General features: G+C 36.3%; 1 protein-coding gene across 2 annotated transcripts in view; it reads right to left on the reverse strand.

Moving 5' to 3' along the window:
- The window catches only part of LOC120632245 (sodium/calcium exchanger 3), a 148,726-nt gene extending 123,019 nt beyond the window's left edge, over positions 1–25,707 (reverse strand). For both annotated transcript variants that reach the window (XM_039902058.1, XM_039902057.1), the window contains exon 1: positions 24,002–25,707. In XM_039902058.1, coding sequence (XP_039757992.1) covers positions 24,002–25,665 — 1,664 coding nt within the window. In that variant the 5' untranslated portion in view covers positions 25,666–25,707. The remainder of the gene's footprint in view (positions 1–24,001) is intronic.
- Positions 25,708–26,128: the final 421 nt, after the last annotated feature.

The raw sequence follows: 26,128 nt of genomic DNA on the forward strand, positions 1-26,128 counted from the left end.
TGATTCCCACAATTGGAATATCTTCGTGTCTGGGTGTTTATATGTATATTATAAGTATTTATTTATATTAATGCATCAGTCACCTTAGTTCGCTAACACAAGCTACTCTTACTTTGGGGCTAGATGGCGATATGTGTATTTATATCGTTATTAATTTATAGAACCGTCACAAGACCGTGGTATTTGAAACACCGTACGAATGACGTCGTTTGTTAGACATGATGATAGTGGTAAACGTTGGCTGTTTGGTTTATTAGTTGATAGTATAGTTCTATTGTGAATCAAAAAAAAAGGAAATTCTTGACCTACCAATGCATACATTTAAAAAATGTGTAAAAACGCATCTAGTACAGCGAGGTTACTATACATTTGATGAATTCCTCAATGACAAGGTAGAACGGAAGCAGCCAGCCTCGCTCTCATCTCCCGCAAGATAGCAAAATGATTGTAAATGTTGATGTTGGAAAAGAGCAATTACTGAATATCTTGCCGGCTCTTCTCGGTAGAATCTGCTTTCCGAACCGGTGGTAGAGTCACACAAACATACATACTTGACGTTTCAAAAGTGCTTATAAAGGAGGCAAGTAACTTGAAAAAAAAGAATTTGAATTTGAATCACGAAGTTTTAGGTTCTTTTGTCGGCTGGGGAATCAAGCGACAAACCGAAGCGATAAAGAGTCCGTCGTTAGGGAATTAGTTCTGAACGTTAAGCTATTTATATATTGAACTTTGTATACGCGACACTAATCGTTATGTGCCCATTGCCTGCTCACTTCAGGCCACAAGTCTTCAGTCAGAATGAGGAGAGTTTAGGCCGTTGTCCACTAAGCTGGAAAAGTGCGTGTTGGTAGACTTCACACACCTTTGAGGACATTATGGGAACTCTCTGCCATAAAGGTTTCCTCACAATGTTTCCCTTCACCGCTAGAATAAGCACAATTTTTTTTAAATTAACAGTCTGGGGATCGAACTTCCAAGACACCGTACGATCCAAAGTATTAACCACTCATTATTCATGGATTCCTGATAGATGTATTTGAGTGTATTTTCAACCCCCGGCGCAAAGAGAGAGGGGAGTTATAAGTTTAACGTTCTGTCTGATTGCCTGTTTATATACAGGAAGGTAAATAGGTGAAAATATATTCATTTAATTATCACGAACTTAAAATATATGTAACTGAGTGGCTCACAAAATTAAACTATGTAGAGATTGAGACTTTGCTCGAAGAAATGACATGAGAAATCTACCCCTATATTAGTACAATGTAGTTCTACCCCACACACACCCGCACTCACACACAGACACATACACTCACACACACACACTCAAACACGAACATGCTCACTAAAACACACAAACAAACATCTTTTTGTACAATCATTTAAATTTAATTTTGTCTCATAATCAAAGATAAATACTTTCTACGGAGGGCGGGACAATCATTTTGTACAATTATTTTAATTTTATTTTGACTCACAATCCAAGATAAAGATTTTGGCACAGGTATATTCCTTACTTAACAGGATGTCCCAAAAACTCATCAATGTTTTGTAAAACCTTTTTATGAATAAATTAATTTATATTTTTCAACTCTGTGTCTGTTATCTGTCTGCCATGGTATCGTAGCTCCAAAACGGATGAACCGATATACGTTTAGTTTTTGTCATAGATCATTTTATCCCAATTAGTGTTCTTAGCCTTGTTTCATGAAAATCTGTACAGTAGTTTGAAGATCATCAGCTCTTTTCTAATTGAAGAGGGGATCTGACTAACTTCCTTATGTCCTTCAATTTGAAATTTGCTATTTATTTTTATTTATTTGCCGTGTTACTTCAATGATATTGAAAGTATATGGTAAGATAACCATGACTTTAAATATGACTAGTTAGGATAAGGTTTAAATTTCAAAGGGAATTTTAAATGGGCTCAATAATTAATGTTAGTATTTTATTTTGTAATTGTGTAATATTTTAATTTTTATATTAATATTTTTGTTATTTAATTTACTACTGTTGTCCATACAACAGTCAAAATAATACATTTTTTAGAAAGTATTACGCTTTCGCCACTTGACTTCGGAATCATAAACCAGCTCCACGTATCTTATTTCCACGGGAAGTAATTTACACATTTCTACCCGCAGTCGTATCTTTAATCTGTCTGCATCCGGGCTACATATCTAAGTCTGGACTTAATGAAATACCACGTCGCCTTTCGACTTATACCTACTGTTTGTTAAAGACTCTGCTCTACTACACTTTTAGTAGTAGTATAGCTTAGACTGAGCTCGTCCGGGAAAGTACTACCGCCAGGTTTATTTCTGCCGCCAAATAGCATTGCTATATTCAGTGGCGTGCACAGGGTCTTCGGCCAGGACAGGGTATTCCCCTCCAATATGCTATATAAAATAATTAATAATTTGGGTATGCAGTGCTTTTGTGCATGTATGAAGTGCACGCCACTGGCTGTATTTTAAAGAGCGTGGTTGGCAGTTTAGTTTCGGGAACATGATGCCCTTAATTACACCGGCAACCTCCGTACACAGATGTGATGACAGCCCAGCTTTAGAAGCTCGACTAGAGTTCGAATCCCAGCACGCACATCTAACTTTTCTAAGTTATGTGCGGTTTAAGTAATTAAAATATCACTAGCTACAACGGTGAAAGAAAAGCATCGTGAGGAAACCTGCATGCCTGACAGTTCTTCATAATGTTCATTCATTTATTCATAAGACACACCAGCAATTAATTGTAACTAAATTCATTAAAAAAAAAATATGTGTTAGAATTACAAATTCTGTCTAGTGCCATAAAAATAATCAATCATAGGTGTATACAGCATTATCGTTGTTATTTCCGGCCACAGGTAAAAAAAAAATAATTAAAAACTTAAATTTGTATTTAACTAAAGATTATTGAAAATCCCAACTAATATTATAAATGTGAATGTAAGTTTGTTTGTTACGCTTTCACGAAAAAACTACTTAACCGATTCTCATGAAACTTTGTACACATATTCACCGATTTTAATAATTATTTTTGTACTATAGAGGTTATAATGTGTTTAATTTTACCCAAACTGTGGTTGGAGAAAGAGGACAGAACTCCTCAGCGGACAGCAGCAAACCCCTCATTTAAGGCTTAGCGATACTACATACTTTATATTTTTTTTAATCTACAACTAAATTTAATGCCACATCAAAAAACATAATCAAACGCAGACGAAGTCGCGGGCAACAGCTGGTAATAATATAAAAATGAATTAAGCTATTATAACTTACATTGACATTTATAATATTAGTAGGGATTTGATAATATAATACTGTAGTACTAGTTGATATAATGGTGAGTTATAATGGATTATACGTAGTTTAGACAGTTTATTGACAGTGGACCTTGTCAACAAGTTTACAGTCGCTTAGACTAATATGGAGCGTGCTACGTTGGGAGCAGGTGAAAACCAGTATTAATATATTAGTAAATTTTGGTTAGTGACCGGTCAAAATATTGTTATTTGTGTTACCGGTTAATTAATTACCGATTTCTAAGGAACCGAAATAGTTTAAAAAACTGTATACTGTAACTGTAACTGTATTAGTTTTGACTCATACGCGGACGAAATCGCGGGGGTCCGCTAGTTTCTTTAATATAGTTCAACTGGTACACACCACGATAATATTTTGGATATTTCGACCCAGCTGCGTGATCGTCAAGTTGGATGTCACGGGCAGAATCTGACTACCTGCTTTCGTGTTATTTTTATTGGTATTTCACGGATTGTTCAGCATACTACACTGACAACGTCACTTTTAAATTGAGAAGCTGTACGAGAGCTTTCTTGGTTTGAAAATTTCTACCAATAAATAAGAAGGTACGCTTCAAAAGTGGAAGGCTACTTCATATACCATACAATATATAGAAGCCGCTATTACGTTTGGAAAGTCTAGCAACTGTCGATGCATAATCGATAAGTGGTATTTGCTGGCCCAGAATACTTCAAGGAAATGGCTGCCCAGTTTGGACGAAGAAAACTTTTCCAATATAAATTACGACGAAATAACCTGCAGCGAGATCGATTTTAGACTTCATTTCGACTAAAACTGAACGACAGCAACGCTTTATTAAGTTTTGGTGTTTAGGTTTAGGTTTGTAAATTACTATTTTATTTTATTTTATTATTAATTTATAACATATTTCATTTATTTTACCCAAATGCGAAACAAGGATTGTTATGTTTTAGAGTGTATGTTTCTTTGGCACGCCGCGCCTAAACGGCTTGTCGCAGTTTGATGTAAGTTGTGTCAATAGATTCGTCTTAGTCGTGAGAGTGACACTGGGTACATCAAAAAATTAAAAAATAAATAAAGCTTAAGGTCTACACAACACTTAAAAGTACGATGTGATCTCAAAATGTTTTTTTACTCAGCATGCGGCATGCATGCAGATCAGCGTAGGGTTTGCCACCCAACGCTGATCTTCCATGACGGCAACCAGACGTGACTTTTGCACGGTAGAAACTGCCAGAGCACCGCCTAACAATAATCAAGAAAAATAAAAATTCTGTGCAATTTATTCACATACGGCAGAAGTGTAACTTCCGAAAAGTAGTCTACGAGAGATTGAGGTGGATGTAGAGTATCAGAACTATTCGGATAAATGTAAGGTTTATTATTTAGTTTCCATGGTAACTAGAATAGGTAAAAAAATGTATAATCTCACTCTGTCCTATACATTTATTTGTTTGTGTTGCTATGGACTTATATTTTTGTTTCATCGAGTTTGAAATCACAACGAGTCTAAATAAGTTTCATTTTAAAAATAAAATAAAAAAACAAAAAATACTGCGGTGACCATATCTGTCATCTTTATTAAATTCCTCTGCTCACTCCGAAATTTTGTTGCTCTATCTATCCTCATCCTCATCATGTCAACCCATTACCGGTCCACTACAGGGCACAGGTCTCCTCCCACAATGAGAAGATGAAGATAATAGACATAAATACTAATAATATGTTCATCACACAAACATTTTCCAGTCGTCAGAATCGAACCCACGGCCTAAGACTCAAAAAGCAGGGTCGCTGCCCACCGCGCCAATAGCATGGCAGCAAGTCTTTGATGGTAACTAGCCACGGCTGAAGCATGCCACTAGACGAAAAACTCACCATACTTATTGTATCAACGCGAAAGTGAGTTTGTCTGTTTGCATACTACGTTTATATGAGTTGCGGTACTACCATAGAAGCCAAAAAGCCGGGCTTGCGTTGCCATAAATATCTCTTTTAAATTTTGCTCGGCTATTCCGTAATGCTATTCACAAAATATATTAATAAGTACAAACATTAATTGGCGAACATAAGATAAACTTTTAAAGGTCACGACGAATCAAATTAGTCTGTAACTGTGGTTGCTTAAATTCAAGACCCTAGGAACGCCACTGCTTCATATCAAGCGCTGTATCGATTTTAATGTAATTTGGAATATATGGGTACAGCATGGCTAGCGTTGGCAGGAGACAATTATCTCCCCGGGGAAAGGATAAAAATTTATCTTCACCCACAGCTTCACAAACTCGAAATAATATAATAAATAAACGGGGTAATCTTCTCTTTATCTATTTTCCCGAGCTTTTCCGAGCAGGTGGTCATGTTAATTATATCCCATCAGGGAATATATAAATTATATCCCATCAGGGGATATAATTGGGGATACAATTTGTGTCTGTCTGTCTGTGCTAGCCCTGCAGCTAGGCGTTTTAGAGATAGTTCCATCAGATATGGACGAGGCTCTATCACAAAAATCTTTAAAACATACTTTCGCAAATCAAACCTGCTTGCAGGTTGTTCGCGTACTTTGTCCGCGTTTATTAAGGTTTTTTGTTATCCAGGTATAAAAAGTAACTTAAGTTACTTTCCGTCCTTTCAACTAACTCTATGCCGAAAATTAAGTCGATCGGTTGCTTAATTACGGCGTATAGTGAGGACAAACAAACACACTTTCGCATTTAAAATAATAGTAAGAACTCGTGGCACCCTGACTCCCACAATTGGCGCGAACTAGCACGGTGCCAACTCTCTCTGTCTCCAATGCATAATCAATGCGAGAGACGCCAAGTATTTGAAGACCATTCATTACTCATTTGGACAATGCGTATTAAAACGCTTTGAAATCACATCTACTTTATCTAATGGCATTAGTTTATTCGATTACGCTAAAACCTTTCTGTCCTAGTGACCAATTTCATTTATTTAGGTAGTTATTTACATACTCAGAGGGCAATTAAAGTTTCCCAATTCGTCTAACCAAGCAACAATTATAATACATTTAAACAAAGGAAAAATGTAACTAACACTCATAAAATTATACATTTAAAAATACACAAATTAATTCCTTTGCTACATAGAAAAACTTTGCAATTATAAAAACATATACATACATACTATAAAGCTGCTGTATCTTTTATATATATATATATATATATATATAAGAGAAAGTGTGTGGATATGTTCCGTATAGGCTCCGAAACGGCTGGACCGATTTCAATGAAACTTTCAGGGAATCTCCGGATTGACCTGGCCAGTAATCCTGTAAAGTTTGGTGACGATCGGAGCATCCTATTTTTGAACTGTCAAACTGTCAAATACGGCTTTTATTTACTATGATGATATTCTATTGTTGGGTGTACATAGGTGTAGATAATGATCTTCACCCGCTCGAGAAGAGAATAGAACAGAATGAATACGGAGAGACATAAATTAAATTTTTAATTTAAATCTCATAATATATTAAATCAAAAATTTTATGATGTAAGTTTATTGTTTAAATAAAATAAAGCAAAATCTAGCCCGGCGAAGCGGGCTGAGTACGCTAGTATAGTATAAAGAAAAGAAAGAAACAGTTATAGAAAACCAAACTAAATAAAATCAATATTTAAAAAAAAACCTTATACAACACACAACAATTAAACTCGTAGGTACGGTGTGATCCCAGAAAGGTCTTCACTTATTATGTTTGCTGCGTCTGTTAAGACCCAGTTCTGAACTTCGATGAAGCCAGACGTGACGTTTGGACCGTCCAAAGGCACTGACAGAGCACCTCTTAATTACTATGGTATGGTATATATGTACACTATAAAATACAACAAGTGGATATATAACACAAAAAGTCACACACACAACAGACTGTCAACTTGGCGTTGTCAAGTATAACACCACGTCGTGCATCGGGGGTTAATAAATAGATAGAACAACACTCTTAATTTACAAAAGTAAAGTTGAAACACATTCTTGACGTGACCCAAGCTGTAAGATGTTATCGGTAAACAAATTGGAGCCAAGCGAACCGCTAGCATCGATTATACATTAGTAGCAATGCAGCCAGAATTGGTCGCCAGTCGCCGCTGAAGTCAAAGACGAATTATTAGGTCTTGGTAATTGCCACAAACCTACTCGTTACGTGTTCAATTATGGTTGGTTTGTTGTTTCTTGGCTACAGTGAACATAAAGCTTAATTTGCTGTTGTCCGCAAAAACCAGGTCATCTGCATGGTGCAATAAATACCTACCTCAATCTAAATATAGCAACCCTACATATCTTCCAAATTGCAACCTTACGTAGATTTCGCTCAGATACTGGGTCATCATCAGCAGTCGTTGACTTTAACTCACCTACGCAATTAAAGAATCCTACTAATATTATAAATGTAGAAGTGTGGAAGTTTCTTACTAAATCACGCAAAAAAAGGCTGAACGGATTTCGATGAAATTTGGCATTCATGTAGCCTTTGACATGGAAAAGAACAAAGGCTACCTTTTATTCCGATTCCTTAAGAAGTTCCCGAGGGAAAGTTGAAAATTGTTTACAAGTTAAGCCGCGGGCAGACAGCTTTGAAATTTGGTATGCGTGACATGCATGACTATGCTATGGAAAAGGACATGTAGGTAATTTCTATACTGATCTCTCAAATAGTTCCCGAGGTAAGATTAAAAATTGTTAACGAGCGAAGCTTTAGACCCAGTTCTGAAGTCCACGCATACAAAATCGCGTTTTATAAAATGCCGCCGAGGTGGTCCTATCTCTTTCGCTCAATGTGCGGAGTGAATGAGAAAACTTAACATCGGCTGCAATTTATTAATTTCAGTTGAGTTTGAGTTCAATATAACTACCATACCGCTAACTGGTTAGCCCGTTACCATCTCAGACTTACTACCAGCAGGTTCGGTAACAGTCCAAGCTAACTTGTAGTGAAATTAAAAGAAAATACAATCTTGTAAGGCACTTTTATGTTCAAGAGAATATATTTAGCGAACGCGATAAAAATTTATGGCAATTTGAGAACATTCGCAGGGTGGTAACGACATGTGACATTAGGCGGTCTTTATTTATATCACGTGACGTTATTACTTTTTATTTTATGATACAAACGCGTTATCGACATCGGTTTAAATATATTCAGATTTTTCCGCAGATGGCAACATTTACGCAGAAAATAACGAGAGTTGGTAGCATTGACGAAAATGGCGAGCTTTTATCTTGCTAACGTGCGACGTGGCAGCTTTTGGGTAGAAGCTCTGTTTTAGAAATTCTTGTTCCTCTCTGTTCCTTTCTGGTGCAGTGGTAAGCGAGTGGGAGGTCCATATTCGATTTTGGTGGTTTATATTTGGGAATTTAAAATTTATGAATATTCTCTTTTTCAACAGATTGAAACCTCAACCCAGCGCAGATCAGAGAAAATACTGACTAGCCTCTGGGCTAGTTACCGTCATTGATCCTACCAACAAAGTATTCGGAATAAATTGAACGAATGAATGAGTGTAAATAAAATTTAACATTAAGTATACAATTTAAAGAGAGGTAGGTGGTGCATATAAATATACATATATATTTGCATATATACCTCTATATACATAGATACTATAGTAAACTTAAAGTAATCTTTATTTGTCTCCAGGATACCAGCCAGCTATCTCAGTGTTAAGTTTTGTCAAAATCGGTTTAATATAATCTGATTTAGCATTAGCAATATTCACGCAGCAAATGACGAGAGTTGTTAGCATTGCTAAAAATGCCGAAATATATTTTATGCAGTGTATTTTATATTCGCTATCCCTACTAATATTTAAATGCGAAAGTGTATTTGTTTGTTTGTACTTTCTCAACCCCTAATTAAGTTTGCAATCAACTTGGTGTTTGGCATAGAGATAATTGAAAGGGCAGAGAATAAACTATTTTTGTATAGGAAAACAAACGTTTCCGTTAAAAAATATTAGAGTGCAAAACCGCGGGCAACAACTAGTGGACTATAACTATTGCTGCAGCTCAGTCCATCCATAAACTATCAATATTTACGTTCGAAGTCGCCTTGGAAACACTGTGCCATCTTGTTTATCAACACGAGCGTTAAATGGTTATTGTTAAACGTAATCGTTTCCAGTTTCACGTTCTACAATTTCGGTGTACGTGCTGAGTCAAAAGTACAAGCTATCTCTGTTCCCAATTCCGAACAAATGCAACAAACCAAGTAACAGACATTTTCGCATTGATAATATTGTTATTGAAGTGAAAACATCTTTAGGCACTTTTTGGTTGATCGAAAATCATGGAACCGAACGCATTCCGTGATCAATATGTATACTGTGCCTATAATGTACATAGACATGCCTCCGTGCGTTATTTGGATATATAGATATATATATCCAAATAACTCACGTATATATATTCCTATCCCTATCCCTACTAATATTATAAATGTCAATGGAAGTTTGTTTGAAACGCTTTCACGCAAAAAATACTTAACAGATCCTCATGAAACTTTGTACACATATTCTTGGAAGTGTTAGAAGTAATATAGGATACTTTTTATCCCGACATTAGGCTTGGTTCTTTTGGGAGAGGGGATAAGTGTTTGACGATTTTACACCGTAACTCCGACAAATTATAACCGATTTAAATAATTATTTTGTACTATAGAGGTTATAATATGTGTTTAATTTTACCCAAACTGTGGTTGGAGATAGAGGACACAACTCCTCAGCGGACAGCAGCAAACCCCTCATTTAAGACTTAGTGATACTGAAAACTTGAATTTTTTTTAGATCTACAACTAAATTTAATGCCACATCAAAAAACAAAACCAAACGCAGACAAAGTCGCGGGCAACAGCTAGTATACTGTATAATATATATACTTTGACAATACAACACATCGCCTATGCGGTCTAATCTAAACCCGTTAACCTTATCAACACTCCTCATTCTCTTTCATTGCTCCGTCGCTGCTTGATTTCGTTTATAACAATAGTAAGGATAGTTTTGTATGTCCCGTTACAAAAAGGAAACAAACGACGATACTATTTATTATGAAGAGCACAATATAATAGTGAACAATGTATCTAATTTGAATGCACGCTACTATTTTTCGTAACACAATAGCCGTTTGGCACGAGTCTATTGTTATTTGTTGGTATGGTAACTATATTTAACCGTGCGTTACGCAACGTAATGTTTATTAGCATTTGAATCAGGGTATCTACCTTGTTTTTTCAGTGGTTTTAAGTTAAACTTAACTCAAATAGAAAGTAAGGTTTCCGTACGAAACATGTGAAGTAGCTATTGGATTTAGATAACAAAAAATTAACTGATAACAGGATTGAAGGAAAAGATATGTGAATTTTTGGTTTTATTTCGTTCGTTTATTTTTGAAGTTATACTTCTAAAGTGGCGTTAGGAAAAAAACACGGGAGTGGAATTATACGACGTAACAAAATGCGCGCGCATATGGTTAGACGATTTGAACAGGATGAAGGTAGTCGCGAAACCAAAATGTCAGTCACAATTACAAAATGTTGAAATGCAATCAACAAGTAACTTGTATGATGAACTACTTACTTCATCCTCAACAATGCCAGTGTGCATCGATCTGACTTGTGATAGCCCTTGTGTTAAAAAAACCAAGCCTCAAATAGATCTCCCCTTTTTAAATAGCCACAATAAAATAAAAAAATACATTAGAATTAGTAAAATAATAAAAAAAACTCAAAAATTAGTAAAAAACCAGAAGAAAAGCAGTGAAAACCTGATACTAAGAAAAGAACGTTCAGTTTTGTTAAATAAGTTAAATACCTTTTCTCTTTCTTTTCAAAGTAGCAGGGAAAAATATGAGAGTGAAATCCAAACCTTAAATGATGTTATTCAACAGCTGGAAGACTCACTTAAAACTATGACTATTAAATATGAGCTGTCAAAAAAGCAGATTGATGAACAAATTCTGGCAGCTGATGAGTTGTTAGCTCTAGGTACCTACAATATGGCTCGTTTTGAGTCATTGGCAAATAAATGTCAATGTTCTCAAGATATACCTACGGCTAACCTAGACTTAAGTAGTAGTATTTTGTCCTCTAATAAGCTAGAGACCTGCCAAGAGCAGTGTGAAAGTATTATTCCTGTCACTACATCCTTAGATTATAATTTATCAAGTAAGCATAAAAAACACACTTTAGTAATTTCAGACAAGCTAGGTAAAGGTTTTGGTCCTATTATGAACTGTTACCTAGATCACTCAGTGACTAATAGATGTTCACCGGGGGCTAATTTAGACTATCTTATTGATAGTTTGAACATAGACAGTTTAGATGTAAATAAAAATGTTATATTTTTGTTAGGAGACAGCTTAAATGTAAAAAAGACACAAATTATAAGATGTGTAGAAAAATTGCTGGCTTTGCATGAAAAATCTAAATGTAGATTTGTTATGTGTGCCTTTCCGTACTGTGGCACACTTAGTTCTAAGCGAAATAAGCAAATTTATAATTTAAATTTATTAATTTATAACTTGACATGCCGTCATAGTGAGGCAGTTTTTTATTTTGATGTGAATAAATTTATTTCACCACTGTTATTGACTAGGGATACTTTTTATCTGTCAAAAAAATGTAAGCAACATATAGCCTCATTATTAGCTTACAATTTAAATGATACAGTTACAAGTGTTGTAACTAAGTCTATTGACAACTTTACAAATTGTACTTTAGGTACCAATATTTCTGATAATGACCCAAGTACTTGTTCAAGTACTAAGAAAATTTCTTATAATTATTTAAACTAGATAGCCAGACAACGGAGAAGCTCTCCAATATGAACATTGTACATCAAAATATACAGAGCTTAACCGGCAAAGAAATTGAAATAGAACTGTTTGTGGAAAAACTCAATATACACATTCTGTGTATTACTGAGCATTGGCTCACTGGTGCACATCCAGCAGTTATCTTAAGGAATTTCAAAATGTCCAGTGTGTTCTTCAGAAGGACTGCAATTCATGGTGGGTCCTTAATTTTTGTACACAATAATATAACTTGTAAGGAGCGAAAAGACATAGTTAGTCTTTCTGTTGAACGCACTGTAGAACTATCTTGTGTGGAGCTGGAGCGATTTATAATAGTGTGTGTATATCGTCACCCCTCAGGTGATTTTAGCCTTTTTGAGGATGTAATGGAAGATGTGCTTAAGCGATTGTCTGTATCCACAAAAAAAGCAATAGTATGCGGGGATTTTAATGTTGATATTTTACTTAGTAATGCAACTACGACTAGGTTGCTAAACTTATTTAAATGTTTTAATTTAAATTATGCTTTTAGTGAACCTACTAGAATCACAGCAAGCTCAGCATCGTGTTTAGATAATATTTTTCTCAACTGTGATATCTTAGGTAAATCGATAATAACCAACTTAAGATCAGATAATTGTGGCCAACAAATTACTGTTTTGAATAATATAAACAAAGATAAACATATCGTCAAGTGTAGGCCGATAACTAAGAGCAAATTGACGCGATTCAAAGGTGAAATATCATCCAAAATTCCTGCCCTTGTCTTTAAGAACGGTCATCCTGACAGCATTTATGGTACGCTCTTTAATATCATAGAAAATGGATTTAACAAAATATTCAATTTCAAACATATAGATTTCAATAAAAAAATAAAGTTTAGCGATTGGGCAACTATTGTCATATACAAAAGTAGAGATAATTTGTATGAGCTCTATAGTGAAAAACAATATAACCATACTCCAGCTTTCCTACAACACGTAAAAATGTACTCTAAAACGTTTAAGAACGTTTGCTTTCATGCTAAGTCGCTATACTTTAAGGATCAAATCATAAAATCGGATAACAAAGTACAAACAACCTGGAAAATTGTTAATAATGAAACTGGGAAAGCTAAATCTCGCAACGTAAACTTTGAATTAATTATTAATGATAATAAAGTTACCGCTGACAGTGAGGTTGCAAGTACCTTTGAAAACTTTTTTCAGAGTGTTCCTATTTTGTTGACTGATTCACTTAATTCTTCACCTACTGCAGCTCAGAGTTTATTGAGGAACAACGTTAATGAGTGCAACGTTTTATTTAATTTTAAACATATATCTGCATATGATATAATAAAAAATTTTAAGTTGTTGAAACAGAAAAAAACCGGTGATTTATGGGGTATGTCTGTAATGGTAATATCTAACATTATAGACGTTATTGCCCCTTACTTAGCCATACTTTTTAATGAATGTGTTGATAGAGGTACTTTTCCAAATTTAATGAAACATAGTAAACTTATACCTCTATTTAAATCTGGCAATAAAAACGACATTAACAATTACAGACCCATTTCAATCTTACCAGCTCTTAGTAAGGTCTTTGAAAAAATTATTTTAAATCAACTTTTGAATCACTTCAATGTAAATAACTTACTACATCCGGAGCAGTACGGTTTTACTAAAGGTCGTAGCACCACGGATGCAGGCGCTAAACTTTTAAAACATGTGTACGATGCCTGGGAACGTTCGCAGAATGCCATTGGTGTTTTTTGTGATCTATCCAAAGCATTCGATTGTGTCGATCATAAAACCTTGCTTCTTAAACTAGCCCATTATGGTATCAAAAACGTTGCACTAAATTTGGTTGCCTCTTATCTCAGTGACAGAACCCAAAGGGTTTGCATAAAAGACATTAAGTCGCAGGGGTCGGCTACGTCAATGGGTGTCCCACAGGGTTCAATCTTGGGTCCCTTTCTATTTTTGGTGTATATAAATGATCTACCACACCATGTCAGTGAAACCTGTGACATTGTACTGTTTGCTGATGATACATCTCTAATTTTTAAAACTGATAGAGGTAGAGACAACTCTGACGATGTAAGCCGTGCTATGTCGCATGTGTCGCACTGGTTTACTGTCAATAATTTACTTTTAAATGCAAAAAAAACTAAGTGTGTGGAATTTATTTTACCAAATGTAAAGAAAGTTAATAAAAATATAATAATAAATGGAGAATCACTAAAAATGGAAGATTCCACAGTTTTTCTGGGCATGACCTTGGATTGTAAGCTTCAGTGGGGTACCCATATAGATACACTAGCAGGTAAACTAAGCTCGGCTGCCTACGCCGTCAGGAAAATTAGACAGATTACTGACGTAGAAACAGCAAGACTTGTTTACTTCGCGTACTTTCATAGTGTGATGTCTTACGGGATCTTATTATGGGGCAAAGCTGCTGATATTGAAACTATATTCATATTGCAGAAAAGAGCTGTACGGTCAATATATAAACTTAAATCACATGAATCCCTCCGTGAAAAATTTAAAGAAATTGGTATACTTACGGTAGCCTCACAATACATTTATAACAATATAGTATTTGTAAGACAACATATTAGTCTTTATAAACAAAAAGTGGATATAAACAGTCGACTTACAAGAAATGGTCATAAATTAGTGACATCTGCATATCGTCTGCGAAAGGTGCAGAAGTCATTTGTGGGATTGAGTATACGCTTTTATAATATGATTCCTAAGGTAATTTTGGACCTACCAATCCATAAGTTTAAAGAATGTGTTAAAACACATTTATTACAGCGAGGTTATTATACAATTGATGAGTTTCTTAATGACAAGGTTGCTTGGAAGCATCCGGCTCCGCTTTATGTTAAAATATAAAATGTAAATTTTTGATGTTGGAAAAGAGCAACTGCTGAGTTTCTTGCCGGCTTCTTCTCGGTAGAATCTGCCTTCCGAACCGGTGGTAGAGTCACTACACACGGACAGACTTGACGTTTCAAAAGTGCTTGTATTAGGCCTACTTGAAATAAATGAATTTTGAATTTTGAATTTGAATTTGAAACCGAGTGAGAAGGGAATACATCGTCCGCCAGCTCCCTTTTTTCCTGAAGTTTCGATTAGTCGGCATTTTATAGTCGATATATACGACATTCTATTGGGAAAGTCTGCGGGCTAATTCTGGTGATTTAATTGATTCAAGTGTACAAAAATCTCACATTTTAATGTTCAGTTAAACTTGGTAGTCCGAAAATGAGATAACTAGATAATGCGTTATAATAAAACTTTCAATGTATCCAATACCTATTTTCTATTATGAAAATTAAGCTTCATTTGCTATACTCCGGGAATAATTGAATAATTGTTAACAATTATTCATTGTAAAGTCAACATCTCCTGAGGATTTCGGAGCGAAACGTGCGTAGAGGGTTCATTGCCGAAGATCTGTTTGGTGTGGAGTATAAGGATTGAAGAAATTATAAATTACACCATATAGATTCTGGTGTCTTCTGTTTTACATATAGCAAATTAAGCTTAATTTTCACAATATGTGGATTTCCGCAAAGTAACGCCTGCTTTTATCCAATACTTTTTTTTATTGTAGTTATGTAGTTTTAAAACTACAGTAACATTAAAAAAAACAACATTAACGATAAAACTTCTGAAAAGTTTTTTATCTTGTTACGCCAAAGAAGTATAACTTCTAACGCGTGTACATAAAAACACATTTTTTTATATATTAACAGTAAAGAGTTGATGGAGTCGTTAAAAAGATCCCCGTGTATACCGTCGTTTAAGAGACTGGTCAAGGAGTATCTCTTAAAAGGATTTAGTGGTAAGCACTCTTGTCTTCATGATTTCCTATTTTATATGTACAATTTATTAATTAAATAATATAATATTAGAAGCGGTGATAGCGCATCGGGCAGGAGCTCGACTTCCTTTGCGGGGGGCCGAGTTCGAATCCCAGCACGCACCTCTAACTCTTCTAAGTTATGTGCGTTTTAAGGAATTAAAATATCACTTGCTTTAACGGTGAACGAAAACATGGTGAGAAACCTGCATGCCTCACAGTTTTACATAATGTTCTCAAAATGACACTTCGAAATGAACACTTCGTTAGCGCGATGCAGGATCTTTGTGGCGCCATTTAGTTTAGTAATGTGGAGACCGTTACAAATGTAATCTTAGTTTTATAGCTAGTTCTTAAAATCCCTTCTATGTCGCAATAAAAGTTGCTAATAAGTTATGTATTTTTTCAATATTATTTTATCTCCCATTGCCCAATTGCATTAGTCCAATCTTTTTATCTTGATGCGCGCAAAGCTTCATATATAGTTAAACTTCTTTGCTTTCATTTATTTTCGAGGTAAATTTATCATAAAGCTACAAACGCTGCCCTTATCGCATGAGTGATATCTTCCGGGCCATCGGGTAGACAAAGGGCAGTTTAGGCTACAATATATGCTACATAAAGTACAATGCTCACATCCCAAAGAAAAACCTCATACAAGATATTTGTCTCAGTTTTTGGCTATTATAATTTATGTTAGAAGACTTTTTTCACTTGAAAAAGATTTGTTAAAAGGTTATTATACTAATATTATAAATACAAAAGTGTGTTTGTCTGTGTATAGTGTGGTTGACCTCATCAACCTACAAGTGCTGATAACCACATTAATAAGTGACTTAATATTATGCTTTATCAAATAGCATAGCGTAATTTTAAAAGCTCAAAAAAACTACTAGCTGATCAAAACTGATATCGAAAAAATATGAAGCCATTTGGAACAAGTAGTAGAGCTTTTTGTGACAGAGCTCGTCCGGGAAAGTAAGGTCTATCACCATACTTATATACTCCGCGAAGCAGCATTTCTGTGTTCCAGTTCGAAAGGCCTGGTTGCTAATGTAATTACAGGCTCATGACGTACGTAAAAATTCGTACGGCATGTTCCTTGCATAGCCTGCGAAGTCTTGCTCTGTTTATGTGCTATGATTTTACTGTTATAATCAAGTGGGTCAACTACTTTTTAGTCAATAAATACTCTTTCATTTTGAAAGAAGACAATCTCATTTCCTCAATAACGTCCGTAAGTTACATAAACTTTCCGCTCAAAGTTTGTTAAGTCTAAATTGAATTTCATTATAGCATCGTCTCTATATGGAGGCAGGAATACCAATAAGCCTGCAAACTTCGCCCGATAATATAAAAGAGATGACAATATAATGTGGACTAGTAAGTACCTTGACAATAGGGTTATCAACCTCTTTGTTTAAATAATAATCAGACTATGTTTAAACAATAATCCAGCAGTGAAAAAAACACTTGGATTATAGGGTTAGGTTGTACACATAAAAAGTTATATGAATAGCAATAAATTAGCAACATATATATACTACGACAATACACTCATCGCCATCTAGCCCCAAAGTAAGCGTAGCTTGTGTTATGGGTACTAAGTTGACTGATGAATATTTTTAAAATGAATAATATACATAAATACTTATAATATACATATTAACACCCAAACATTGAAAAACAGTCATGTACATAACAAACATTTTCTAGTTGTGGGAATCAAACCCACCGCCTTGGACTCAGAAAGCAGGGCCGTCAAATATACAAAATATACTTACTAAATATCTATACATAAAGATATACCATTAATTGAAATTTACATAATACAATAAGACAATAACACAAAGGAAAATATAAACAATGAAAATAAACAACAAACCATATGAGGGTCGCATAAAATACTTTTTAAGGAGTCTCTTGAATATCGTTTTTTGAACAAGAAGAGAGTTTCCAACCAAACTGCTTCAACTGAAAAGGATTGAGAAGAAAGAAGTACAATTTGAAGGATTTTTAGATTTATCAAAGGACACGTTACTCGAAATTTAAGTATACAAACTTAAGAATAATCAAAGTACTTTAACTAACCAAGTATAAAAGATAACTTTTGAGCACTGCAAATCTGTCAAATTTGCAATACAAGTGGCCAACGAACCTAAAATTTTATTGCTAAAAACAATATAATATTAGTTCCAGAAACAGCCGTGTGTCTAATGTGGCGCTTCAATTGGGGCAAAATTTCAGCTTTCATTTGTGTAAGACACTTCCATTCCAGTGTAATGATAGGGGTCAGTGAGATCTTTGAATTCAAATATGAGTTTGATATGTGACTCTCTGAACATTGGCTTCGTTCAGAAACGTAAAATTTGTATTGCTTTTACGATTAGATTATAAAGTCCAAAAAAATCTGCTTTTATCTAAATATCTCTATTTAAAAATAGGTAGGTAAAAATACTTTATTGACGTTACATCATCTGCAGAATCATTTGCATAATCGGCGGTTGGCAACCCTAAACTACGGATGCAATATCTTGGAAGCAGATAAGTTACTCCGGAAATTAGATTTAACAAAGCGGATACAAACACAATCGAAAGACAATAAAAAAAATTGGATGAGACATAAAATAGATACCAATAAAAAAAAACTTTGCACAAAGTAAGTGTTACATTAGAAAGAAAAAAAAACATTTCCACTATCGATTTCCAGGTTGCTTGGAAATGCTGTAGTAAATTTCGTCAAGATCGGTTAAGTGTGTAAACCTTGCATATGTTATAAAAAAAATTATTACTCCCTGGGAAACGGTTCTCGAAAGTTTTCCGGAATCAAAAGTATCCTATTTAAAAAAAAACTTTTTTTTTACCTGACATAATTCAGAAACTTTAAATTCTCAAATTGCCCCAACTGGGAATCAAACCCGGGACCTCCTATTTAAATTCCACAGAGAGGTCGTCGAGACCTAACCTAACCTAAAACAAAACAATATTAACTCGTGACTAGTGTGCGATTTAAGTATCAAATTTTTTAGTTACAATTTAATAACCTTCCTTTAAACAAAATCTATATCGCTTAAGACTTTTCGTGGTGTTAGTAGAATACCCAGCGTAAACTCTGACACCCGAATTTATGGTTTCCTTTGATCAACGATCATAGTAAGTAGCTTTAGGTGGCAAAGATGGCCGAAATTCAGAGATTAAGTTGTAATATTATAAAGAAGGTCGACCCACTCGGCCGTGGATAATCGTTATAGGTACGGTACGTTTCTGAGGCTTCTATGAAACCATACGGAAAGGTTTTCAGCGGTCTTGGAAGTAAAATTAAATCTGCTAACCTCACCAGACGTAACTGATAAAGTAACTAAGTATCTTTGCTTAGCAACAAAATAAACATAGTGAAAATACAAACTTTCTTTATTTTATTTTTTTACAATTAAAATATTACTTGCTTCAATGGTGAAGGAAAATATCGTGAGGAAACTTGCGTAACTTAGAGTTGTCTATAATGTTTTTAAAGGCGTGTGGAGTCCACTAATCCGCACTGGGCCAGCGAGGTTGTGTATGGTCTTTACCTGTCTTACTGTGGGAGTCCTGTGTCCTGCAGTGGGCCGGTAATGTTGATTGTTGTGTTGATATGATGATGATGATGTGAAGAAGTAAAGCTACGATTCCAAACGTGGCTTGGTCTAACTAGAAGTCCTATACAAACTAAACCAGGTTTCTTTCTTATTACCATTTGTCATACTCACTGTTCACGGTTCATAAAAGGTTTAGGGGATACGGAACCCGGAAAGTCATCATCTTGGCCGTGTCTATTAGAAACAAAACTATACTTTAAACCGAATATTACGGTAAAACTTATCACAGAAATTTGGTAACTTACTGAAGTAATATTATAAGGACGTAAGCTACTTCTACTTAAAAGCTTGAGAGAATATCTGGTTCTACGGGAAATCGTAAACTCAGCGCGTTCCACTGTTTCACATAATATTTCAGAACTTATGAGTAACATAATTCTAAGATTATGAGGAAACTTGAATTAAAAATAAACAAAGAAATAGTATTTAACATTTAGTACGTGTCGGTAGGATAACAACTGACGTCCAGATCAGACTACACGCGAGACGCATTTCTTTTTTTATTTCATTTCAATTAGCCTTTCATGAGCTGAGGCAAAGGTGTTAAGCTTTATGTGACTGTTCATACATCACACCGGCAACCACGCTGTTCAAACCTCGTCACAGCAATGATCCTTGGCGGCAGAAATAGGAGCGACGGTACCACTTCCTCGGACGAGCTCTGTCATAAAAAACTCCACTTCTACCAGCGTGTGAACGAAACGCGCAACCGAAAAGTCCTGGGCCGCTTCCTTCGACCGAAACCTCAGTAGATATAATTTGTTATTAGTATCCAAACCATACAAAAAACAAACAGACAGACACAATTTCACAATTATAACTTTAGTGTGGATAGTCAGTAATGACGTAAGTAACAAGAAACGTGATTTCCTAAAGTCCGTCCAACAAAACATCCGTGAACTATGACATATCCAAGTTATCAAATAGAAGCTGCATTGTTAAATAAATAACTCCACTGTGAAGTTACGGCTGCCACAGTAATATGAAACCTGACGAGTTGTCATTCTGAAGGAAACCACACAATATCATGGCGATTATCGAACGTACTGGAAGCGGTAATATTAAATAAACCTACTTTATATAATGATATAATGTACTTTCACCCGCTTAGAGAATGAAATTAGATATATCGCTTATATGAGGATGTTATGTAACGAGGCTCGGCTAATGGCGCCATAATGAGGAGATTGGAATCGTTGCCGCAACTCTACACCCTATATTTAACCGTGAGGCAGTATTTGTAGCTTTACGGATCCTATCGTCGCTGGGAGTCATCAAGATCAACCCATTGCTGGCCCACTACAGGTAGTTACCTCTCAGAATTAGGAGGTTTAGGCAATGGTCCACCACGCTGGCCAAGTGCGGATTGGTAGACATCACACACCTTTGAGAACGTTATGGAAAACTCTCAGGCATGGAGGTTTCCTCACGACGTTTTCCTTCAACGTTAAGGCAAGTGATAATTTAAATTTCTTAAATTAAAATAGAAGAATGCAAGCAACAGCCAGTAATATTATGAACGCGAAATTGTGTTTTTTTTGTTTGTCATCCTTTACGCCCGAACGAAGCAACCTTTCGACTTGATTTTTGGCATAGAATCAGTTGAATGGACAGGGAGTAACTTAGGTTACTTTTGGTCCTGAATAAACATAAAGTTCCCGAAGGTGGTTTAGAGGTCTCACATGGGTAGTTCGCGTGTCTACAAATTTTACTGGTCTTAGCAGTTAATGGAAAGACACACAACATTGTGTATACAAGCGTCCTTAAATAGTGCGCTGCATATGCATGGTCGTTGTCTTATTCCTCACATATAATAATATCAACATATAAATCTAAGCCGCTGGACCCAAGAAGCGCAAAACCGTTGTATTTGAAACTCCCTAAAAAAGACCTTTGTCCAGCATTGGACGTCTATTGGTTGACATGATGATGGTATTGATATAAACAGGAGTGTTTAGTTACCGTAAAAAAAAATAGAAAAGGGTCAAATTTGACGAACGTTATATTAAAATACTCCTCTTTCAAAAATGTACACCATTAAACTTTCGAATATTCAGAATCCGAGTTTTTTCAAATTTTATAAATAGGAACCTCGGTATTCCTCCAATATAATCTCAAGATAAGATTAAGAGCTACCAACCTCCAAAAGGATGGGGGCCCTTAGGTATGACGTATTCATCGAATACATCAAGTAATGGTACTGATACATTGGATTGTAAATATAATGAATACCGACGATGATATAAAGTCATAGCAGACTACCTCAACAGATTCATCACCCGACCACCGCTAGACTAAAAGCCTCTCGCAGCGTGAGGGTTTGTCCATGATCGTAGTAGACGGTAGTAGTAGCACAGAGGACGCTGCTACCCGTACTCCATATATTCCCTCGGTCGCCTCGTAATAAACCCTCGGGAAGATAAGGTCTCGTGACTCGTGAAGCAACCCCCAGATATTCATGATCTTAAAAAGCCGCAATTCTGTTATCCTTTGGCGCATGCAATGCCATCAGTTGAGCTGAATTAAAAATTTTCGAATCTCTTAATAAAAAAACCGAAGACCCTTTACTTTACTTTGTAGTGCATCCGTGTGTTAAGACTTTTATATTCAGTACCAGCTAGAGACCTTACCTCAAGCTTTTAAGAATTATTCAGTGTACATTCTTACTTGTTAAAACCTAAACTGAATACAAATCTTAATGGTTAAAAACCACTGACTGCGAGATTCAAATTGGTAACGTGATATAAAGTAAAAAGAAAAAGAAGCAAACTTTTAAACCGTGTATTTCTACAAAAGATTACGTACCTATACATCGCGGTGAATCATATTTAGCAAAGAAGTTAGGTTTTTTTTCAGCTCAAGGAAGTATAAGAATTCTAAAGTCTATACTTTTCAATTATCGGCTGTTAACCAGCTTTGGAGCAGTGCGGTGGATCTATGCTCTAAATTCCAAAGTCCTGTGACCAGGAGTGGGACATTAATACTACCTACCTAGTGTATTATACCTACTAGTGTATTATAGATTTAGTTTAGTAACACCATATCCCTAGTTAGTTACGATGCGGCATGCATCGTATTGTAACGCATAGCAGTGGTTGCATCCGAAATGCCATACGTAGACATCATTGACGTTTTCTGCTAACGCAAAAACGTGGCATGGACTCTCAAGCATTTTTCGGCTCGTAAGGTAGTCTGCGATTACTTTAACTTACTTTGTTTGTTTCTGCCTACCGAGTCGACAGCAAATAACGTACGAGAACAATTTCCAAACGTCAATTATATTGAACGATTATATTCGCTGCTAAAAGACGATCCGTGGTTAAAAACAACAACCCATTTGGATTACGGCCGAAATTAATCATCAGTCTAAACCAAAGTTTTCAGATGGCAGATTGACTTAAGATGTGCTATCCTTTTATGCTATGCCCAGTAGATAAGAATATTACTAATAAATTCAATCTGCCATCTTCAAATTTTTCATTTTATTAATTTCAGCGTTAGTGGTTAGGTTTTTCAGACAGGAAAAGGGACGAAATATCAAAAGAACCAATTTATATTTATTATGTGTTTTAGACCGAAAAATTACTGTACACTGACTGTAGGTATTTCAAAGCGGTCAAACCTCGGTTTTGATGTACCTCCTAAATTATAATATTATTTGTCGTTTACCATACCTTGTTGGGGTTTAATAGTAAAATTTTGCAGATATCTATATTACACAATGAAGTTATAAACATCAATTGTATGCGAAAAACCTCAGACAATTGCAAAGTTTTGGATGATTGGAAACTAAGTCAGTTTTATCAAGGTATTCTATCCAACAAAACCTAAGTAGAACCACATGAAATTATTATTATGTTGACGATGTTAATGTTTCACATTAAATGTTATGTAATAACTTATGTAAGAAATATTTACAATTGAAAAACTTTGGAAACATAAATTTACTAGGTAAAGTTATTATTACCGCCATGGGCGTGACGGGTTGACTTGATTTCTTATATAAATACAGCGAGAACTTTGGTAATAAATATTTATTTTTTAGGCGCTACATTAAAGGACTTGCCACATATTCCGACGGACGGTAAAGTAGAAAGAAAGTTATTAAGGAGATACGGCTCTATTCAAAAAATCAATTAGTCGTAAGATCTTCTTTGGTATTAAATTTCTGTATTTTAACTATAATATAATCAAAATATAAGGTTATGATAGAGTTAAAGAGATACGATTCAAATTTCAAAGTATTAATATTAATCAGCCAAGACAAGACTCATCTAAATTTGACATACGATCTCAGCTAATTTTGTCAAGCGACGTAGTTATTTCGTAACAGTACATTCGTCGCACTAATACTATTATTAAAATAAACACTCTTACTTTACTAATTCAATAAAAATCAAAAGTACTCACTCTGTTTCGTTGTTTTCAAAAACGACGTGATCTTGCACGGTCTCATACTGAGCCCCACCCTTCGCGGTGCCGTCTTCCGTCCAGTAAGGAATCCGCACCTTCCCCCGAGCACCAGCTGTCCTCACCACACGGAGATCGTAAGTCCCAACCGACTCAGTCAACTCAAAGTCCCTCTGAGGGAACGAGAATACTCCGGAATGATCATCGTCCAAAATCACAATCGTAGCGGTAGATGGAGACGCCAAACAAGCGCCTTTAGGGGAACTCAAACGCACGTAAAAATGCTCATCCTCCTCAAACACCTCATCATCAATCACTTGGACGGTAAATTTCTTCTCCGTCTCACCATTCCCGAATGTAAGAGAACCTTGAGCTGCTACGTAATCAGAGCCAGCCTCCGCAGTCCCGTCTTCGGTAGTATATTGCACCGTTACTTCTCCATTTAGATTCCCACGGCGAACTACTCTCACTTCAAACGATCCACAATTCTCCATAACGGTATAGTGGTCAGGATCGAAGCGTACATTGGGACCCTTGGGTTCAGCGACTACGGACGCTGAATCTCGGCGCTGTAACTCCGCCTTTACTTCACTGAGATCACTCTGAGCTCGCTCGTGTATTTTCCGAGAAAAATCGCCTCCACCAATCATTTTCCGCGTTGCTGATACTCTGTAAAAAGCGCGCGACTTCGGACCCCGAGCCATCAATGTCTCAAGAGCCATCCGCTCTACTGTTTCCAAATCTTCATCAGGATGTTGCCTTTTTAATTCACGCAAAACTGTTATGTACTCTTTGCGAGATCTTTCCAACTCTCGACCTTCTTCGTCATCAGAGGCAAACTCATCAGCGTTAGGTTTCAATGCCATTTCAACGGAGCCATCCCCTTCGCCTTCTACGATCACACCACGCTCGTTAACTCGATAGCCTTTTTTCAGATATTTGTAAACTAAAAGCCTCCGATCCGCAATATACGCCGTCATCACGGTGGCAGGGAAAAACAGGAAAGTGACAGCACCCTCCCAAACCTCCACTTCACTGGGCGATATCACTGCTAGAATTAGGTAGAGCCATACATACGCGAATACTGACCAAGTGGCGGTGACTAGAAACACTCTTAAATGCTTAATCTTTCGCACTTCTCCGTCGGGTATCACTGCAACACAAATTGCAATAATCACAAACAAATTGTAAGCAGCCGATCCGACAATGGTGCCTGGTCCTAACTCTCCAGCCTCGAAGTTTTTCCCAGCGATTTCGATAACTGATAGCAATATTTCGGGTGCACTGGATCCGAGGGCCATCAGCGTCAAGTTAGCCACGGTTTCATTCCACACTCGGACGACTATGATTTGGTCGCTGCCGTTTCGTCGCACGCGCACCTCCTTTTCCCTGGATGTTATTACTTCTATCGCGGCCATGAATCTGTCGGAGACGATGGAGACTCCGATGAACAGGTACATGAGTATGAGGAAGTAGACGAGACCGCGGAAGGCTATTTGAAGTGTGGGGACATCTTCGAGGGGCAACCAGGCGGGGAGCACGAGCCCGTCCGAACACTGGAGCACGTGGGAGATGGTGGTGTTGCGCGTGGCGAGACGCGCGGAGGGCAGCTCGGCGCGCGCCCCCACGCAGCATGCCGCGAGCGCGGCGAGCGCGGGCCGCATGCCCTTTACCTGGCGCGGGCCATAAGTGCGACCGGCGCTGCCAAAGGCCGGCGCCCGACTGAGCGTCGCGACGACTTTTCCCCCCTCGCAAAGGCTTTAAAGCCGCTGCGGATCAGTCCTTGCACGTACCTCTGATGAAGTTTTATTGGCGTCGTGGGTCATAAAGTTGGGCGGCGCGGAAAGAACTTATTAGCGCCCTACCGAGTTATTGAAGTTTTTGATGATTGCTTTGATTGAGTTCGAACTTTGAAACCTATCCTTATAAGAGTGAACGGATTTGTTCACAGAACGTTGCAAACGTAAATATTACTTTTACAGCTAACCGTTCCGTGCATTTTATCATTTCCATTTTTATTTTGCATTTCTATCTCTTTAGTTGCCCATAAAGAAGTTAACTAACCAAAATTAGCAGAAATCCCATGTACTTAGTCTATTTTTTTTATTTTAACCCAAAATGTTAATA

This window comes from Pararge aegeria, chromosome 19, assembly GCF_905163445.1.
Source record: "Pararge aegeria chromosome 19, ilParAegt1.1, whole genome shotgun sequence".
Classification (NCBI taxonomy): Eukaryota; Metazoa; Arthropoda; class Insecta; order Lepidoptera; family Nymphalidae; genus Pararge; species Pararge aegeria.